Source organism: Hemicordylus capensis, chromosome 7, assembly GCF_027244095.1.
Source record: "Hemicordylus capensis ecotype Gifberg chromosome 7, rHemCap1.1.pri, whole genome shotgun sequence".
Lineage (NCBI taxonomy): Eukaryota > Metazoa > Chordata > Lepidosauria > Squamata > Cordylidae > Hemicordylus > Hemicordylus capensis.
In genome coordinates this window covers 16,372,503-16,394,263 of record NC_069663.1, presented here as the reverse complement: position 1 = coordinate 16,394,263, position 21,761 = coordinate 16,372,503, and the positions used below count along the sequence as shown (strand labels likewise).

Here is a 21,761-nt window from a genome sequence, read left to right as displayed (position 1 = left end):
CCGGACTCCTCCGCCCACGCCTAGAGCGCTTTCAGCCGGGAGCCACGTGGCCGTGTGCGGGGGGCGGCTGGCGGGATTCCTTCCTCCTCCCCCGCCGCTTTCCCGCGATTGTCCCTCCGGCGCTGCGCTTGCTCCCTTTGCGGGGGGAGCCGCCCGCCTGCTGCCTGTATTGTTATCGCGGTGTGCCCCGCTGTATTCTTATCCTTGCAACCATCCCCTGGCCCGCTTGGGGGCCTGGCTCGTGGGTGTGTCTTGGAGGGGAGGGAGGGAGGAGGAGGCGGCGGCGGCGGCGGCGGAGAAACAATGGAGAGGCGCTTCCTCTGAGCGCTCCGCGAGGAGGACGCTCGCTTCTCCCATGCAAAGCGGGGCAAAGTCCGCGCCGCCCCTGCCGCCGACGCCTCGTTCCCTGCTCTCCCTTCCCTGGCTTGCTCCCGGGAGATGAGTGGTGGCGACAACGCCTGATCCGGGAGAGAGAGAGAGAGGAAAGCGAAGGGGAAGGCAAGATTGAGAGGAGCCTGGGAATGGAGCGAGGGTCCTGCTGGCGGCCGGCGGGGAGGCGCGGCGGCGACAGGAGATAATGCCGCCTCCTGCCTGGGCTGCCGCCGGGGCCGTGCCGCTTGCACGCTGCCGTTGAAGGCTGGCAGCAGACAAAGGGCGGGCGGGCAGGAGAGGACCCGGCCGCCTTGGCTTGGCCCGACGGCGGAGGATGGCAGGCTGCTGCGGCTTGCTGCTGCTGCTGGTGCCCTCGGAGTGAGGTTGTTCCTGGCAACGCCGGCAGAGGATCGCTGAAGCTGGAGGAGGAGGAGGAAGGAGAAGGCAGCTGGCCAAGGCGACCATGGGGAAATGCAACGGGCGCTGCACGCTGGTCGGCTTCTGCTGCCTGCAACTGGTAAGCCCGGCGCTCTCTCCCTCTCCCCGCCCGCTGCTCTCTTTCCCCTCGATTGTGCTGCTGGTGGCGGGGAGGGAGCGCCGCTTCCTCTCCGATGCGTGACCTTGTGTTGCCATGCCACGGGCTGCGGGGCCCCGGACGGGGAGGGGGCCCTCCCCGCTGCGCCTCCCCCTACCCAGGAGGAGACGAGACCTCGGGAAGTCGCTGCTGCTGCTGCTGCTGCTGGGTCAGCTTGCGGGAGGGGGGTCAACTCTGGTGGTGGTGATGATGATGATGATGATGATGATGGGGGCGATGCTATGGGCCGGATGGGTGGGGCACGCCCTGGGCTTCATCTTTCCGCTCCCTGGGAGTGGGAGGATGGCCAGAGGAGCTCCAGAGTTCAAGCAGCTTCGTAGGGGGGCCAGATGGGCGAAGTCGTCTCCGGTGGGTTTGCGGAGGCCAGAAGGTCACAGGGATGGGTGAGGAATGTTGAGCGGGGAGAAATTCGGAGGAGAGGAACTCCCTCCCGGGACTGACTTCTTCAGCGATCTCGGAGATCAGGGAAGCCGGGCACCAGAGGGGCGGAAGTGTCTTTTGGACTGTCAGGAAGGCTTCCGAAGAAGGGAAGCTGGGGGCTGGGATAGGAATGAAGGGGCTTTCCAGGAAGAGAACTTCTAGCAAGGAGACAGACGCACACGGAAGGATGCGTAACTGAAATCAATAGCATCTCCCTTCCTCTGTTTACATTGGCCTCTGTCTCCCTGCCCTGTGTCAGAGTTTAGACATGGATGCTCCTTGGGGCAGGGATCTCTTGCACTCGGTAAGACACCTTGTGAGCTGATGGCACTAGAGCCATAACGAATAAAGATAATACCAAATGGTAACACGGAAAGAAGGTTTTCTGTGAAATGGCATGATCACTGGGCAGTCTGAGTGCTTAAGATAATCTTGCCCACAACAGCAGGAAACTTGGGGGAAACCCAGACGTGAATTGCCTTTTTTTTCCCCTTTGGTAGCTTGAATGCTTGCTGGAAGTGTGTCTGTTTTAACCTTGCTGTGCTTATGCATATTTAGAAATCGGATTATTGGACTTCTGTTTTTAAAAGCAAACGCTTGCATGCTTGGAGATTGTGGTTGAAAATGACTCTTGAAAGCTTGATCTTTTTGTTCACAGGAACTGTGTGCGTAGCGTTAAGAGGTCAATACATCTGCAAAAGGAAATTGCTAGGATTTCCTAAAGCTCTTATGGGGAATATCAATGAAAATCAAGCAACGTGGGTTTTGTGTTTTTTGAGCCTGATTTCAAAGCCAAAGCGACAAGAGAGAGTCACCTCAAAGTATCTAACGTTGGATATCTGCATAAAAATGAAAAGAATGAAAACTTATTTCATGTCCCTTTGCGTGAAAAGCACTGTATTTATTTATTTATTTATTTATTTATTTCTCATTCAAGTGATATCCCTCTCTGGTCTTGATCATAGATCAGACTTATTAAAGATAATTTCCTTCAAAGATTTACGTGAAACTACTAGAGTGGGTGTGGAATAGCTTCCTCCCTGCTCCTTTGCTGTTTTCCTATTCTTCTGAAACTTTGTGGCTCCATTAAAAAACAAAAACAACTAACTAATTTATCTAATATTTCAGATTTGTTAAAGGTAGGAACCTGTATGAGATTCTAGGGTTATTCAGTTGGGGGGAGAAATGAATTGCTTGTTCGAAGGGCTGCAAATGGACCCAGGAATGCACACAGGTGAACTTTATGGAGTGAAATCCGTACTATGGGACAGAGGCAGTATGAAGCATGTGCAGCCCACGACGTTGTAGGAGTTTCTAAACCAGAGGATTAACCTACCACTGGAAAGAGTGGATAGGACACTCTTGGAACAGAATCAGTGAATGGTACCAAGTAAATCAGCACTTGGTATGAAACTTGTTAGAACGTATGCTTAAAAAAATGCTTTGAGGAAACCTTGGAGGGACTTAGTTGGAAGTACATCTCATTGAAATCAGTGTGGGGCTATTAAAAGTGGAAGGGATCAAGTCAGGGGTGGCTAAGAGGTGGTCAAGCCAGAAGGTTGCCCAGGGCAGCTTCCAGAAGGGGGCACCAAGCTGACCTTGTTGGGTGGCTGTCTGGCTGTCGAGTGTACTGTCTGCAGTGAGCTACGGAGAGAACAAGGAGTAGGCTGCATCCAGACAATTACTTCTGAGTAGTCCTCTTGAAATTAAGTTGTCTTAATTTCAGGGAGAGTAGGAGAGAGGGCGAGCCACCTAATGGCGCAGCGGGGAAATGCTTGACTAATGAGCAGAAGGTTGCCGGTTCAAATCCCGCCTGGTAATATATCGGGCAGCAGCGGTATAAGAAGATGCTGAAAGGCATAATCGCATACTGTGTGGGAAGAGACAATGGTCAACCCCTCCTGTATTCTACCAAAGACAACCACAAGGCTCTGTGGGCTCCAGGAGTCAGAATCGACTTGACGGCACACTTTACCTTTACCTAGAAGAGAGGGTGTGCCCTTAGCTCTTGCCTGCGGGCTTCCCAGAAGCTTCTGGTGGGCCACTGTGTGAAGCAGGATGCTGGACTAGATGGGCCTGATCCAGCAGGGCTGTTCTTATGTTCTTAGGGGTCCCCAATCTATGGTACTCCAGATGTTGATGAACTACAATTCCCATCATCTTGCAGTTTTTCACCAACATTCAGAGTACCGCAGGTTGGGAACCCCTGTAACAGAATACCTCCTGGGCATACTGTTGAGTAGCTTAGTCTGGAAGTTGTTTGGTGTTTATAAACTTGTGCTCAAAGTTCTACAAGTTTTTTGAATACAAATTTAAAAAACCAATTGATTTCTGTCGGTTACCATGGAGTGGGGAGCTAGCTCTGCACAGAGCACTATCCGAGCGCAGCCCTGGATGTGACTGCAACTTGTGTCCGTGTAATTGTCATAGTTTTGTTCATTGTTGGCTCCCTACATATGACTTAGTATTGAGACTAAGAGGCTGGGGGCCCCGGGTTCTTTGAACCCATCTGCTCAGTTATAGCTACACGCCTGAATAAGCAACAACTATGTATATACTGCTTTTCAACAAATTTCCAAAGTAGTTTACGTAGAGAAATAATAAATAAACAAACAAGATGGCTCCCTGTCCCCAAAAGGCTCACAATCTAAAAAGAAGCATAAGATAGATACCGATAACAGTCACTGGAGGGATGCTGTGCTGGGGGTGGATCGGGCCAGTTCCTCTCCCCTTGCTAAATAAAGAGAATCACCACGTTAAAAAGGTACCTCTTTGCCCAGTTAGCAGAGATTCAGAAGCAACACTGAGGTTTGGTGCGATGTGAATGGATCTGGAAGGTCCCCCAGACTCTTATGCTCCCTCCTTCTCCCCTCGTATGCCAGTGCTTCCCTCCCTCCCTTCCTGGTGTTCAGGAGTCTGTAGTTTATTATTTCTTCTGAAGCAGTACACTATAGTCCATGAGCTCAGTCCACAAAATCTGGCCATCAGTATCTCAGGAGACGAATACTCACAGTGACTTTGGCAACGCCTCCCTAGAGATGGAAAATAAACCTGGTTGCATTTCACAGCTCTCTGTGTGCAATCTTTATCCCTCCCCACAAACCATTACAGTGAAATTACAGTCATTCTTGCGCAGAGGAATGCGTTAGAGTCAAGGTTAGGGCAACAATGAACAAATTGTTGTCCTCTCTCCATGGAGGAATCTTAGGAGGAGATGCCAATTTTCATGTTGGTTCCTCTGACAACATCGAGGAATTTAATGCTATCTGTTTTATCGTAGTTTGTGTGTTTTAAAAAACTTTTTTAAAACCCCACCTTTTAGAACACCATTGCAAATTAGGCCACTGCAGGACGATACACTAGGGTTGCCAACATTGCGTTGGCTGAAATCGGGACAGGGACTCCGAGGGGGGCGGAGCATGGCCACCTAGGGGTGGGGCTTATCTTAAAAAAAATCTTTTAAAGCTGCGCTGCTGAGAAAAGAAAGGCTCACTCACTGCCATGGCCACTGCTGACTAACTACAGGAGGAGGGAGGGATGGACAGAGTTGGAAAGAAGGTAGGCAAAAGACTCTCTTCCTTGGCCCCGCCGTCCTCCAAATGAGGAAGATTTCAGCCTCATTTGCCTCATTTGGAGGAAGGCAGGCCTGAGGAAGGAATGAGTTTCCCACAGTTTGGGAGGTGGGAGAGCTCTTGCCACCGTCCTACTCGCTGCTGATCAGTGGTTGCTTTAAAAGTTTAAAAAAAATTAAGGGTCAAAAAGCGGGAGGAATTGCATCCCGAATGGGATGAGCATTTCTCCGCTGAAAGTCGGGACATCTCGCACAGTGTGGGACTGTTGGCAACCCTACATTGTTGTTGTTGTTGTTGTTATTAATTGAATTTTAAAAATGCCGCCATTGAGTGTTGACTATTTAGTGTTGATGCAAGTTTGGGGCGGTATAAAAATATGTTAAATAAAATAAATAAATATTGGTTGTGCAGGTCTTTTTAGATTGGTCTGTGTCACGGCTGCACAAGCTGTTTTTCGACTCAGACTCCCATCATACCCAACCACACAGTGGACCCCCATCCACAGCATCATATAAAAATTTCCAACGGGCAGAACAATTAGACTTCCAGAGGAACATAGGAAGCTGCCTTAGACCAAATCAGACTGTTGGGCCACCCAGCTCAGCACTCTCTACTCCAGGACTGCACAACTTTGCCTCCATCCCCTGGCTGTTGTTGGGTTACAACTTCCATTATTCCTGACTATTGGCTGCTTTACTGGGGATGATGAGAGTTAGGAACCTAGGAAGCTGCCATATACTGAGTCAGACCCGTGGGCCATCTAACTCAGTATTGTCTACACAGACTGGCAGCGGCTTCTCCAAGGTTGCAGGCAGGAGTCTCTCTCAGCCCTATCTTGGAGATGCTGCCAGGGAGTGAACTTGGAGCCTTCTGCATACCAGCGTGGTGTAGTCGTTTGAGTGCTGGACTAGGACCGGGGAGACCCAGGTTCAAATCCCCATTCAGCCATGATACTTGCTGGGTGACTCTGGACCAGTCACTTCTCTCTCAGCCTAACCTACTTCACAGGGTTGTTGTGAAAGAGAAATTCAAGTATGTAGTACACCGCTTTGGGCTCCTTGGAGGAAGACCCTGCTAACTTGGCAAAGAGGCACCTCTGAACGTGGTGCTTCTCTTTATTTAGCAGGGGGAGAGTAACTGGCCCTATCCACCCCCAGCACTATATTTCCAGTGGCTGTTGCTGGTGTCTGTCTTATGTTTCTTTTTAGATTGTGAGCCCTTTGGGGACAGGGATCCATCTTATGCATTTATTATTTCTCTGTGTAAACCGCCCTGAGCCATTTTTGGAAGGGCGGTATAGAAATTGAATTAATAATAATAATGATAATGATAATAATAATAATAATAATAGCAGCAGGAGGAGGATATAAAATGTAAATAAATAAATAAAATAAAGCAGATGCCATCCCCTAAGGGAAATATCTCACAGTGCTCACATATGTAATCTCCCATTCAAATGCAAACTAGGGCAGACTCTACTTAGCAAAGGGGACAAGTCATGTTTGCTACCATGAGCTGGAGGGATGAAGTTGTGTAAAGGTAAAGTTGTGCCATCGTGTCGGTGTCGACTCGTGGCGACCACAGAGCCCTGTGGTTTTCTTTGGTAGAATACAGGAGGGGTTGACCATTGCCTCCTCCCGTGCAGTATGATATCATCTCTTTCAGCATCTTCCTATATCGCTGCTGCCCGATATAGTACTGGCGGGGATTTGAACTGGCAACCTTCTGCTTGTTAGTCCAGCATTTCCCCACGGTGCCACTTAAGGTGGGAAGCCCTGGTCTGCTCAGACTGGCAGCAAGCAGTTCTTCAAGGTTTCAGGCAGGTGTTTCCGGAGAAGCTCCCAGAGATTGAACCTGGCACCTTTTGCATGCACAGCGGATGCTCTGCCACTTAGCTGAAGCCCCATCCTGTGGGCCCTGAACTGCTCCCAAGTACCTTTTGTCACTGTGGGAAAGGGGTTATAGGTTCCTGCTGAACAACCTTTGCCTTTTAAAGTTTTGGGTTTTTTGGGTTGACTTTGGAAACAAATTTGGTTGACTTTTGGAAACATAGCAGACTAATTTAAGACTGGCAAGCTGCAAGCCTGCAGATTCCATTATTGTTGCCAAATGAGCCCATAATCACTTCGGTGACAGAAACCATGAACTTTGATGCAGTGTGTCAGTTGCATCCCATCTTCTAGCCAGTAATGAGTCTGTGTCTCCAGGCTCTGGAATTTCTGTTGTGGGAGCTGCAGGGAGTCAAATCATTAAACATGTGAGTTCGGTTTAATGTGTTTTAACTTTCTTGTTCAGTGTCAGTTCAAACACTAGCTTAGAGAAGTGTTCCCAAGCCAGGTTGTTTACTTACTACATTTATATCCCACACTTCCTCCAAGCAGCCCAAAGTGGAGTGCATGGTTATGTTTATCCGCACAATAACCCTGTGAGATAAGTTAGGTTGGGAGATAAGTGACTGGCTCAGAATCACCCAGTGAGTTTCATGGAGAGGAGAGTTGGTCTTGTGGTAGCCTGGTTTGCATTTGAATGGGAGACTACATGTGAATGCTGTAAGATATTCCTCTTAAGGGGGTGAGGCTGCTCTGGGAAGAGCATCTGCATGTTTGCAGGCAGAAGGTTTCAGGTTCCCTCCCTGTTAGCATCTCCAAGATAGGGCTGAGAGAGATTCCTGCCTGCAACCTTGGAGAAGCCGCTGCCAGTCTGTGAAGACAATACTGAACTAGATGGATCAGTGGTCTGACTCGGCATAAGGCAGCTACCTATGTTCCTATGGCTGAATAGGGACTTGAACTCAGGTGGTCTCTGTCCTAGCCCAATGCTCTAACCACTACACCACACTGGATCAAATACTTTAAACTGGTTTTGAACCAACTGAGCTACATTTCATGCAGAATAATATCAAACTCTGTGGTTTGCAATGTAACCTCAGGGCTAGTCTTGTGGTAGCAAGCATGACTTGTCCCCTTAGCTAAGCAGGGTCTGCCCTGGTTGCATATGAATGGGAGACTAGAAGTTTGAGCACTGAAAGAGATTCCCCTAAGGGGATGGAACCGCCACTCTGGGAAGAGCATCTAGGTTCCAAGTTCCCTCTCTAGCAGCATCTCCAAGACAGGGCTGAGAGAGACTCCTACAACCTTGGAGAAGGTGCTGCCAGTCTGTGAAGGCAATACTGAGCTAGATAGACCAATGGTCTGACTCAGTATATGGCAGCTTCCTATGTTCCAATAACAGTCTAATTTGGGGAAAATATTTATTTAAAAAAATGTTTATCCCCTCCACCCACCCAATTTGTTAATAGTTTTAGAAACACAATATGTGCAACAGATTTTTCAAAAACCCAGGAAAATAAAACGTTACTCATACAATGGAAATCAGAGGACCATAGACTCAAGCTACAGCGTGTGATGATGCCTGTCTTTAGTGTGATGTGTTGTACCATATTTACCCAAATCCTGCCTGTGCCCGCTGCAGCCACTGCCGGTGGGGGGGTGGGGATGAGTGGCGAATGGTGGTGAAGGAGATATAGCGGCAGGGGCTGGGTAGCGCCGGCGGGGTCTGGACAGCAACAGCAGGGTATTGGAGGTTTTGGTAGGCCCCCCCGGAGGCATGAGGCCACAGACACCCGCCCCGTTGTCCGTGCCTAAATGCACCACTGAACCCCAGCACAGCATCCCTCCAGTGGCTGTTGCTGGTGTCTAGCTTAGGTTTCATTTTTAGAGTGTGAGCCCTTTGGGGACAGGGCTCCATCTTTATTTATTTATTATTTCTTTATGTAAGAGAAAAACTCCCAAAGTTCCTTCTGGGAACTTTTGTTGAAAAGCGGTATATAAATATTGGTTGCTGTTCATGAATGCCACCACCTATTATGATCATCGGCGGGGGTGGGTGGGGTGGGGTTGTGGTTACCACCAGCTCGTACGGTGGCGACCCAAAACCGAGCCTCCTCTAGGGTTGCCCCAGGGCTTGGAATGCGCTCCCAGATGAATTCAGGACCTCCCCGTCTCTTCCAAGAAGATGGACTCCTCCTGATGATCCTCACAGGCAGTGGGGATCTCGTAGAGAAAGGCACTCTCTCGGGGAACCTGGACCCAAGCCTTTCAGGGCTTTAAAGATAATAACCAGCACTTTGTCCTTTGCCTGGAAATGTATCGGCAGCCAGGCTCAGAGGTCTTTCACAGGACCTCATCAGGGAGGGAGCGTGGGCTGTGGGGGGGAGCTCACCTGCATTCCCCCCCGCAGACAAGCAGGGACTGTCTGTGCTTGCCTGTGCTGTGCGACCATATGGGGGCCATGTGGTGAAGGCTGTAGCCGGGAGTGTGGAGGACTTCCTTCCCTCCCATATCCCAGGGTGCACCACGCAACAAGCCCAATAAAGCAGCCGCGATGCTCGGCGGGGCCAATCCTCCCCGCTGCCTGACTGCTGGAAATTGTGGCAGGCCGGGGTGAAGCCTTTTAACACGGTGGTGATCGCCCCGACCGTCGCCTGCCGAGGTGAAAAGTCGAGTTAGGAGGACGGGCAGACTCGAACCCAGTGCCTTACAGCTCAGTCTGGGCCGCCCTAGTGAGAACAGCCTCATCCTTTTCCCTTGCTAGTTGGAGCTGCTGTGCCTCTAAGCTTTTTGTATCCAGAGATTCCAGACCTGCAGGGTTTTCCTATGCTTCCTCCTCTTGAATGAGACTTCTAACAGCAGGCTTCAGCGGCTCCGTGCAGCTTGGCTTTGATCCCAGGGACCAGCTTGAAATGAACCGAAACAGCATGTGGGATCTCAGTGTTTGCCTGTATTCAAGATGATCATCCTGCACTGCTATGTGGAATCCCTTCCTTTGGGGCTGCCGGCAGGCTTAGAAGTGGGATTAGTACTGTGACTCATGGAGAGCTTTCTCTTGCTGGAGTGGCAGACTTGCTGCATTAGTCTCGGCAGGTAGGCTGCAGGTCCCCATTTTCCCCAGCTGGGATTCTGCTAACCCAATTGGGATTCTAGGAGAGGAGAGCTGGTCTTGTGTAGCAAGCATGACTTGTCCCCTTAGCCAAGCAGGGTCTACCCTGGTTGCAAATGAATGGGAGACTAGAAGTGTGAGCACTCTAAGATATTCCCCTTACGGGATGGAGAACCGCTCTGGGAAGAACAGAAGGCTCCAAGTTCCCTCCCTGGCATTTCCAGGATAGGGCTGAGAGAGAGATTCGTGCCTGCAACCTTGGAGAAGCTGCTGCCAGTCTGTGAAGACAATACTGAGCTAGATGGACCTACGGTCTGACTCAGTATATGGCAGCTTCCTATGTAACCCATAGGAACATATGAAGCTGCCTTATACCAATTATTTTATTTGTTTGTTTGTTTGTTTAATTAATTCTATTTCTATACCAAGTCAGACCATTAGCTATTTGAGCTTGTTATCGTCTACACACTGATTGGCAGCAGCTCTCCAGGGTTTCAGGCCGGAGTCTCTCCCAGACCTACCTGGGAGTAATTCGCATACGGCTTTGTGCTTCAGGGTAAATGTTGAGCAAAGTCACTTTGAACTACACCGAGGGAAGCAGCCCCTCCCCTCTGCTCTCAGATTTTGTTTTGAAACAAGTCCACATGGCATGCTCTGTGTTTTCCTTCTAGCCAATAGGGGCGGGGAGAGTGAGAGCTTCCTTAAGTGTGACATCTGCATTCCTAAAAAGGGGTTCCTTCTTATCATGCTAATGATTCTACATCAGTGCCTCTCCCTATTCGCTTTGGCGTTTTCAGAAAAAAAAAAGTCGCTTAAAACCAGCATTTCAAAAACCCGGAGATACGTTGAGATAAGCTAGAATTGGCAGCACAAAGTCCGATTTGTGTGGAATGGGTCCACGGATCCCAAAGGGACTTCGGGGTAAGTTTGGCTGGTGTGTGAACGCGCACTCTCTCCTCTGAAGTAGATTCGGGGTAGAAGCCCTGTGTGTCAAGCATCCAGGAGAGGCTGCCAGGAGCTTTCCCAGACAGCAGGCTTTCCGGCTGGCTTTCTGCCAGGTTTTACTGTGAGTTCAAAGTTGTCCCCCAGAACCGATGAAGAAGTGGATTTTTTTTTTTACCCCAGATATAAATCAGACTACACTCTAATGCACAATGAAAAACCCGAATTGTGTGTCAAGTGCTCCCCGATAGCTTGCAGGGACTTCGGGGTAAATTTGGCCGATTTGTGAATGCACCCCCTCCATTCCGGAGGAGATGCGAACAAAAAGCCGAGTGTGAAAAACTTCCAGAGATTGAACCTGGGACCTTCTGTATGCAAAGCAGATGCTCTTCCACTGAGCTGAAGCCCCCGTCCACGAAGGGGCATATCTTGCAGCGCTCACAAGTAACCACCCATCCAAAATGTAAACCAAAGCAGACCTGGCTTAGCAAAGGGGACGGTTCAGGCTCGCTTCTGCAAGACCAGCTCTCCTGCCCGTAAGAGCTTCCCTGCTGGGTCGGACCACAACTCGGTCTAGTCCAGCGTCCTGTTCCACACAGTGGCCAGTCAGATGCCTTCAGAAGCCCGCATACAGGGAAGGAGACACCAGCACTCTCCTGCCATTGGTTTCCAGCAACTGTGTTTGGTAAGGAGCTGCCAGTGAATGCTGCTCCAGGTAGGGGCAGTGAGGGCAGGAGAATATCATTTTAACTGGCGGCAGATGTACCCACTGCCAGTATCTGGGCTGCTGCATCCCATGGGGACCCTGTCCCGCCCCCGCTGCTTGGTTGGTCTCCATGCATGCTAACCCCTCCAATGGCCTCTGCGCATGCAAGGAGGCCAACTGAGCAGCAGGGGTGGGGAGCCTCCCTGCAGGATGCCGGGTTGAGCATCTCTGTGCCGCACAGCATTCTGGGTACCAGAACCCTCCCTGGAGCAGCAAACAGTGGCTGCTGATGCTTCCTTAGAACGTGGATGTACATAGGCATAATCAAGACAAGGACAGGGAGGAGCAGGATCATGCCCTGCCCTGATCGCTGCGCATTGATCTGAATGTGTGCGCAGAGCCTCTGCACGTGTAAGCAGGGTGCAGATTTTTATTTATTTTTATTTACATTTTATATCCCGCTCTTCTCCAACGTGCCCAGATTGCATGGTGAGAGCTTGTACATGTACAGGTTGCTTAAGCATAGACTTAATATAGACCAGGATTTCTTAACCTTGGGCTTCCAGATGTTGGACTACAACTCCCATCATCCTCAGCCACAGCGGCCATGTCTGGGGATGATGGGAGTTGTAATCCAACTACATCTGGGGGCCCAAGGTTAAGAAACCATGATATAGATGTTTAGATCAACAGCATGTGGAAACAGAAACGTGAGTGTGATGAAACTGGGGTTACTCTATGCTTTCCTGGGATCTACCGATCTACCTGCAGTAGAGAGCCACCTAATGGCACAGCGGGGAAATGACTTGATTAGCAAGCCAGAGGTTGCCAGTTCGAATCCCTGCTACCTATATCAGGCAGCAGAGATATAGGAAGATGCTGAAAGGCATCATCTCATACTGCGCGGGAGATGGCAATGGTAAACCCCTCCTGTATTCTACCAAAGACAACCACAGGGCTCTGTGGTCGCCACGAGTCGCCACTGACTCGACAGCACACTTTACCTTTACCCTCAGTAGAGAAATTGCTCTGATCTCAATGAAACTGCCCCATCTAGTAACAAAAGGGAGGAACGTCCCCCATTCAGAGCATTCAGAGTGGAGTGTATGCATAAGACATTACTGAGCTAAGATGGAGACCTGCGTTTCGTTACAGTGAGGTGGGAAAATTTCCTGTACTTTCTTTTCCTGTGGAAAATTCCCCTTTTCTAAAATTTCTACGTGGCTACTTGAAAAAACTAGAAATACAAAGAGGGGAAATTAATGTGGTGGAGGTGTTACAATAACTGTGTAAAGAGGTTGGATAATATGTCAAATCGGATCACAATCTATTTAGAGCATCATGAAGATTTGTATAGTAGGTTTTTTGGGGGCTGGGGGTTTAATGCAAGTTTTATGCAAATGTCAGGGAAATCTGCCTGGGCAGAATTTCTGGAAAATTTCCCAGTTCAAAAGGTTCTGGAAAGCCCACATCTCTGACACACAACCCATACCTGCAAAGAAGCAGATTGAGAGCTTGCACATGTACAGGTTGCCTCAGCATCGGCTTTGTACAGAGGTTTGGATCGATATGCAGAAAGCGGGGCCAGCAGGCATGAGTCATCCGCCCAGCCCACCTATGCTTTGATTGTACGCACACATGTTGTCTTCATAGAGCTTCTGAGAGCTAGGAGGCAGGGAAAGTGAAGAGCACCCCCTCTCCCACTCCTTCAACAGTTCCCTCCCTCCTTCCTGCTGGGGCAAGTTCACCCCACAACATCATTTCCACATGAGCTCCTCATATGCTGATCTTCTCTCCTAAATGGTAGATGATTCAGGCCATTGTCGTCTGTCAGAAATCCAGCCTCTTTGGTGTCTAAGCATGATGGCTGGATCTGCCTCTTATATTGTGTTTTACGTTCCTTGACTCACGGACTGATTCATTCTGTCCTAGGGAAGGGGTGTCGTTCAGTGGAAGATCTTGTAGGGGAGAGATTTCAGTGACCACCACCCCCACCCACTACAGCCTAGCAAACCTGTGTGAGAAGAGCCAAGCCCATTAAGAGTAAAGGTAAAGTTGTGCCGCTGAGTCAGTGTCGTCTTCTGGCGACCACAGAGCCCTTGAGACAAACCTTTAAGGTCCAAATGCTTGTAAAGGTTTATTACGGAAGCGACAGACTTGGATAGAAAACCTGTGTCCTTGAGCTTTCAATGTCTTCATTAGGGGCAGAGCCACCATTGTGCGCGGGGGTTCCAAGAACCCCGGGCTGCTGTGTGCAGGGGCCGCGCCTGGTGCCCTGGCCACGCCCCCTGAGTCTGACATCAGATGCAGGGGGTGTGGTTTCGCTTGCAAATGGGCGGCTCTGTTTTTCAGAAGCTTAGTTCACGCAGCCTTCCCAGCCTGGCCAGGAATGCATCTCCCTGCCTTTTAAAGCAGGAAGAGCCGCTCCTGGCCGCGCTGCGAATGTGGCGCTGGCTGGAATTTGCTTGCAAATGGGGCGTGTGGCCTCATTTGCAAGCAAAACCTCAGCCCCTGAATCTGACATCAGACATTGGCATCTGACGTCAGACACAGGGGGCCTGGTGGGGGGAGGGGCGGGGGGGGGGCTGGCGGCAGGCTGAACTATGCCATAGAGAGAGCAGAACCAGGAAGGAAAAGGTAAAAATGCAACAAGCAGGTAGGCAGGCGACAAGGGAGACCTGAGAATATCAGTCTACCAATCAGAAGAAGCCAGAGCAGAAAGAGAGACAACAGGAGTGAGGGAAACAGAGGAAGACCCTTGCTTACTATTTCAATTCTCAATGCCCCTTGTGGTCAATTGGATAGGAACATAGGAAGCTACTGTTTACTGGTAATTATACCTAATTGTGCATTTCAATGGGAGGCTACTTGTGAGCACTGTAAGATATTCCCCTTAGGCGATGGAGCCGCTCTGAGAAGAGCATCTGCTTGTTGGCATGCAGAAGGTTTCAAGTTACTTCCCTGGCAGCATCTCCAAGATAGGGCGGAGAGAGACTCCTGCCTGCAGCCTTGGAGATGCTGCTGCCATTCTGTGTCGACAATACTGAGTTAAATGGATCAATGGTCTGACTCAGTATAAGGCAGCTTCCTGTGTTGGTAGAAATCTGTGGCAGTGGGGCTGTAGGCCAGGAAGTTGGCTCTAGTTGCTTCCCCCCACCCCATAGATTGAGGAGGTGGGGGGGGAGAAGGGGTAGGGAGGCAGGCTGAATTCTATATGTGAGTTTTCAATTACACAATTAAATGCACAATTAGGTATAATTACCAGTGCTCAGGAGCCGCGACTGTTCATAATAGGCATGTAATCTACTGCAGTCGCTGTTGATACTGCTCAGCTCTGCTCCCTAATGATTATGGAAGGCTTCCACATTTGCATTGTTGCCATGGAAATCATGTTTGGAGCTGACAAATAGCATGTGGGGTGGAAGGCCCCGAGATTTCTTTGCCGGGTTGGGGACGGCTGCAGCCGTGGCAGGGGGCAAGGCTGGCAAATTAGGCCTACCGGTGATGATGATGTCAACACCGGGTGAGCCATGGTCAGGGAGCTGACAGGGCTGCAGAAGAGCGGTGTGTGTACGGAATGGGATCTGCGTTCTGTTTCGAGCTTGGAATGGAACACAACTGCCTGGAATGTTCCGTCGGAACAACCGGTCAAGCCAGTTCCGACGGAACGAGCCCTTCATGGGAAGGGTGTTCCGTTTCGGCTCGGAACCCTCGAAATGGCCTGTCTCGAGCTCGGAACGTTCTGCACATCCCTACAGCAGAAGCCAAGTTTGGCTAGCGGTGAGAGCACTGAAAGACACAAAACAGGCAGGGTATAATTCCAGCCTCTTTTAACGGTGACAGCTGCTGCCGTGGCTGCTCCTTGCTGTGTGCAGCCTGGCACTCCTGCGAACGCACTGGAAACGCTTTCAGGTGGCATGGTTGCCTTGGGGGTTTGGGCGCTGCCTCCAAAAATTAATATTGGCAGAATGACACCTGACTGGGGAATGGTGCCCTTTAAATGTCACAATCGTCAGGTGTTTGTGGCTCTTTTAGTGTGTGTTAGGGATGTGCGTGGAACTGGCAACTGCCAGTTCGAAGGTGGTGGTGGGGATAACTTTAAGGACTGGGGAGGGTGCTCTTATACCTCCTCCGGCCATATTCCCCCTGCTGGTGCTGTTCACAAAAACAGCCCTGCCGGGGTGTCTTGCCTCCCTGGTACTTCGCTGGTACATTGTGATGTGCACGTGCACGTTACTCTTGCAAGCGTGCACATCGTGACATGCGCATGTCGAACGGTCACTTCCGGCCACTTCTGGTCTGTGATGTACTGGGGCGCAAGGAGGTATGCTGCTGCTCTGGCGGGACCATTTTTGTGAACAGTGACAGCGGGGGAAATGCGGTGGGCGGGCGGGGGGAGAGCACCCTCTCTGGTCCTTAAAGTTACCCCCCACACACATTCGAACCAGCCAAACTGCTGGTCTTTCGAACCAGTTTGGAGGCCCATAAAGGGCCTCCGAATCGGTTCCATGCACATCGCATGTGTGTGTGTGCGTGTGTGTTGGGCGGGGGGGGATATAATTTAGATTGCTTAGGGAAGGGTACAGTGAAGAACTAGTCTTCAGTGTAACAGCTGCTTACATATGCACTCATTTCCAAGTGGCTTGAAAATTGTAAGTTGGCATCAACCTTAACTTCTGTGCCATGTAAGCAGTGAACATGCTCTGGCATTCCACATATTGTGCTTGCTTCCATGCACCGACGTTTTCCCTTGATCTTTCAGCCCCAATCCTCTTCCTCCACACAGTAGGGGCAACATGGAGGCTCAAAGAACTATGAGAGTATTGACCATCTCTGAAGAACTTGGGGGTGCAGAGTTAGACCCCCCCTAGCTGTACACTGACCCCTTGCTTTCCCTATATGCTTTCATTTTGGTTTGACAAATGCTCACAACCAAAATTCACCGGCCATGATGGACAAACAAGGTCTAAGCATGGACGGAAAGGCATGGTTTACCCAGGTCCAAGGGGCGACCCAGGTCTTCCAGAACAGAGAAAGAGGGCGCTATGTGTCAGTAGTTGGAGAGCCCGCCTGGAGGTAAATGAGCACGAATCGTCCCCTTTTGCTAAGCAGGGTTCACCTTGGTTTGCATTTGGATGGGTGACTGCTTGTGAGCACCACCTGCTGTAAGAAATTCTTCATAGGATAGGGCCATAGCCCAGAGGTAGATCATCTGCTTGCATGTCTGCCTTGTGTTTCTTTTTAGGTTTGATTTATTATTATTTAATAAATATATATTGCTTATTTATTTTTCTGTGTCAACTGCTTTGAGAAATTTTGTCGACAAGCAGCATATTAATAAACAGATAAACTTTATTACAGTCTTCGACCAGCACACAGTATATCAATATGCATACCATATTTACCAGACAGAAGACGGCACTGAATTTAAGACACCCCCCTTAAATTTAGAGGTTAAATAGAGGTTATGCCTGTATTTTCCCCAAAAGGAAGAGGACTCTACATAGGAACATAGGAAGCTGCCATATACTGAGTCAGACCATTGGTCCATCTGGCTCAGTATTGTCTTCACAGACTGGCAGCAGCTTCTCCAAGGTTGCAGGCAGGAATCTCTCTCAGCCCTATCTTGGAGAAGCCAGGGAGGGAACTTGGAACCTTCTGGTATTCCTAGAGCGGCTCCATCTCCTGAGGGGAATATCTTACAGTGCTCACACATCAGTGCTCACACATCAAGATATATATATATATATATATATATATAGAGAGAGAGAGAGAGAGAGAGAGAGAGAGAGAGAGAGAGACTATATCCCATTCATATACAACCAGGGCAGACCCTGCTTAGCTAAGGGGACAAGTCACCGCTTTTCAGGCAAACCTCCCAAAGCGGTTTACAAAAAACTTAAATAAATAATTTATCAAGCCACATGTTTACATGGACCTTAGATTTAAGACAACTTCCTGTTTTTTAACATTAAAGAACTTGGAAAAAAACTAGTCTTAGATTTGGGTAAATACAGTAGTAGTAGATCAATCCTTAGCCACCAAATGGCGCAGTGGGGAAGTAACTTGCCTAGGGAGCAATAGGTTGCTGGTTTGAATCCCCGCTGGTATGTTTCTCAGACTATGGGAAACACCTTTATCTGGCAGCCGCGATATAGGAAGATGCTGAAAGGCATCTTCTCAGACTGCACGGGAGATGGCAATGGTCAACCTTTCATGTGTTCTACCAAAAAAAACACTGACTCGATGGCACAACTTTACCTTTAGACCAGTCCTTGGTCACTCATACCCATGAAATGAATCCTTTGCGATCCAGTTGCTAAAACCAGTTCCCTTGTCAGTACTGGTTTGTTTAGTTGGTGGCTGTTTGAGCAAATGAATCTTCCTTCATGTTTCTTGTACTGGACAAGAACTGAGAGTTGGCAAAGGCTGTCATCTCAAAGATTTACTGTGTTGACTTGAGATTTTCAAATGCGGAAGAGAAGTGGCTCACTACAGGCCACGCAAGGATGAACACAATGAAAATCCCCATGTTTCTGTCAGACTTCTTCCAGCTTGAGACGTTTATGTTTTTAAGAAAGGCCCAGGGTGGTGTGCCAGAAAGAAGGGGAAGGCCAAATCTGATAAAATGGTGGGGAAAAGATGCTGCGATTATGGCAGTCAGCTTTTATAAGCCCTCATGATTGCTGACGTCTTTGGGCACCTGAGGCAGTGGCACCAAATACCCCCTGACTGCATGGCTCACCTATGCCAAAAGTCCCCAGTTCTTCCTCCACTGGCACCTGCCCGCATACTGTCCACCCAGTCCCCTGCTGGTGCTGAATGCTTCCTGATTTTGTCTTACTTTTGACTAAAATAGGAAGTGGAGTAGACCCAATGAACACGAAGTGGTGGGTTTCTGCTCCCTCTTCTCTCCTCCACTTTCACTTTGTCCCAGCAGCAGGAAGATGAGGAGGTAGTCAGCCAGGATTTGGTCCTAGTGGAGCTAACTGGCCACGTAGCCAATATCTCATTCCCAGCTTCTTCAGAAAGAGGAAAATGCAGAACTCTTGTTAAACTCGTTGATATAGTTCTTCACTATTAAGTAAATCTTAACAATTTAGTAAGCCACCTAATGGTGCAGCAGGGAAATGACTTGATTAGCAAGCCAGAGATTGCCGGTTCAAATCCCTGCAGGTGTGTTTCCCAGACTATGGGAAACTCCTATATCGGGCAGCAGCAATATAGGAAAGATGCTGGAAGGCATCATCTCATACTGCGCGGGAGATGGCAATGGTAATGGTAAACCCTGCTACCAAAGACAACCATAGGGATATGTGGTCCACATGGTGGCACAGAGACTTTATCTTTATCTTTTAACAATTTAGTGTGATTCCCTCTAAAATCTGAAAGCCTGCTCATTTCTAAATAAGTGTCTGATGTGCAGAATTTTGGGGGGGAAATGAATATTTTGATTATTCTTTAATCACATTTCTCTATGAGAATGCATAATTATGTGTTAGATAAATAATTGCATCCTTATAAAACTTACAAATTCTTGTGAATTTGTAGAACCAAATTAATTGGGTTTTCCACACAACCCACAGCCTCTTAAAAACACTCTCTCAATTAAAATAAATATTGATAATGCAGTTTGGGCTTTCAGCTCTCCATTAATTTTATCACAATTCTCTACAAGAAAGCATAATTGCATCCTTATACAATTCACAAATTCTAATTAGACTGTGTATAATTAAAATGTGTCAGTTGTAGAAGGAAGCGATTACACTTTCTTATAGAGTAATGTTAAAATGAATGGAGAAATTGGAAAACTAAGTCATAAATGTAACTTATCCCCACAACTGCTTTTTTACCAGGCTTGTTCTCTCTTTGGATGTAATCCATTAAGTCTTTAATCAGAAACTCTTCATTATCTTACACATTTCCACACAATTGATCCTTAATATCCAAGCAACCTACGTAGAAATGTTATAGTAAAGTATAATATTGGGATTCCCTCATCATTCATATTTTTTTTTTTGCCCACACGGTTTTATATTTTATCTTTGATTTTCCCCAGAATCTATCAATTTATTGATTTCTTTTCTTTTCTTTTCTACAAACCATGTAACACTGTCTACTGTAGTAAAAATGGAAAATAACAAAACATAGGAGTAATATTTGTTTCAAGGGCTGTGATTCTTCTAGGAAATCTGTAGTTTTTGCCAACTTTCCCAGCCCTCTTGAAACTACTTTCTGTCATTCTCCCGGGCTCATGGTACAGTACTTTCAAAAATACATTCAAAGGCATAAGTTCTGATTTAAGTCCATGTCAAGCCTCAAAGAAGGCTTGCTTCATATTGGGCTAATCCCCACGATGTGGCCATCAGTTATCCTGTTGAATGTTGGGTGGAGGAATTTTTCAAGCTCCAGTGAAACAAACAAATGGTTGTGTGCGAGGGGGCATTTGTGGTTACTTGGTGTGGGCAACCAACATTGGTGATCATCGATTCAAAGTAGGGTGACTGATGTTGATTGCCTGTGCTGAGCAACCACAATTGCCCCCTTGGACATAATCACTTCCTGGTCATTTTCGCCACCCAGGCGATCGGGAATTGGGAACACGTGCACCTCTGCTGTCTGAGCATAACTATGATGTCTGGATTGGCCCATTGTTGGATGTTGAGACCCAGGAAGCTGACTGTTAGCCCAGAGGGCAGAGATAAGAGTTTGATCCAAAGTAGCAAAGTCAAGTTCTGGAGACATGATCCAAGGGGCCAGAGAAAGCGATGTAGTCAGAGCTGGTAAAAGATCAAGTTCCCAAGACAGGTGTGGGGTACCAGGAGGCTGTACTGCTACTCAACAACAACAAGGTGTTCAGATTGATGGACAAACTCTGAAGCCAGGGATTGGTTTGTGGGATCAGCTCAGTTGCTGCAACCTAGATTACTGCAAAACCTAGTCTGCTGGTTTTGCAAAGAAAGCAGAGCATCAGGAGTGTGCATGGACTGGTTACCGTGGTTTGGTCTGAATCCAAACCAAGTTTGGATCGAACTGTGGTTCCCCAAACTGGTTTGGACGGACCCACTGGCAGGGCTGGTCACTGAACTGGCTTGAATTGGTTTGCAATCGAACCACTCAAACTGGCCTGGTTTGCAGCAGATTGGTTTACGGTTGAACCAGTCCGTGCATATGCCTAACCTGGACTACTGGGGAACCAGTTTGAAAGACACAGAACACATTGCAATTAGTAAACATTTTAACCATAGGAACATAAGAAGCTGCCTTATACTGAGCCAGACCCCAGATGATACTGAGCTAGATGGACCAATGGTCTGATGCAGTGCAAGGCAACTTCCTATGTTCTAATCACTAGTGATTCTGGTCATAACAAAAATTATTAGTGAAAGTGGATATACTTACTGAGGCTATTCTCATGGTCTGCCAAAATTGGGCTAAGGGAGCCTAGCCCGATTTTGGTAGACCGTGAGAACCACCGGGCTTGCAGCTGAGCCCAGTCTCACGGAAGCGGGTCCACTAACTTTGGCTTTCTGATCATGAGTTGCCACAACGTGGCTCCGTGGCAACTCACAAGTAGACCTCCGACTGGGAGGCTAAAAAGCAGCCTCCCAGCTTGGGGGTCTCTCCAGCATGCCCTGTGCGCTCGCGCAGGGCATACTGGAGCTTCCGGGGGCCACATGGCCCCCGAACTCACCAGCCTCCACCAGCTCAGTAACGGAGCCGGCAACTGTGTGGGCAGCCGGTTCGGCCGCCCACAGCTGACTGATGGGTCATCTGCAGGGAGAGCAGGCTAAGCCCGCTCTCCCCACTAACCCCATTTTGGGGGTTTCCACTGATCGTGCGGAAACACCTCACTGTAGCTTTTAAGTCCTGATCATTTATTGTTAATATAATTCTATATTTAATCTGAATCCAAGACTAGGCTTTCCCTAATATTTTTGATAATCAGAAGGCCATCTTAAATTCAGAGTCCTATTCGTTTTGAGTAAATGCAGGGATAACCTGTATTTAACCTCTGCTTTTTAAGGGGATAGTTTTAAATTCAGAATCATCTTTGATTTGGTTAAATATGGTACATTGATAAGCACCATTGCTTTGTTATATTTCCCAGTAAAAAGGTATCATCCAATACAAATGTATCAATGATAGCTCTGATATATGTTCCCTTCGATCTGATTAAAAGCCTTTTAGATATCTGGTTTCTTTAGTTTTCAGC

At 48.5% G+C, this 21,761-nt stretch overlaps 1 protein-coding gene across 4 annotated transcripts in view; it reads left to right on the top strand.

Moving 5' to 3' along the window:
- Nucleotides 1-291: 291 nt before the first annotated feature.
- The window catches only part of NKAIN1 (sodium/potassium transporting ATPase interacting 1), a 59,849-nt gene continuing 38,379 nt past the window's right edge, over nt 292-21,761 (top strand). For all 4 annotated transcript variants that reach the window (XM_053267540.1, XM_053267539.1, XM_053267537.1 and 1 more), the window contains exon 1: nt 292-889. In XM_053267540.1, coding sequence (XP_053123515.1) covers nt 836-889 — 54 coding nt within the window. In that variant the 5' untranslated portion in view covers nt 292-835. The remainder of the gene's footprint in view (nt 890-21,761) is intronic.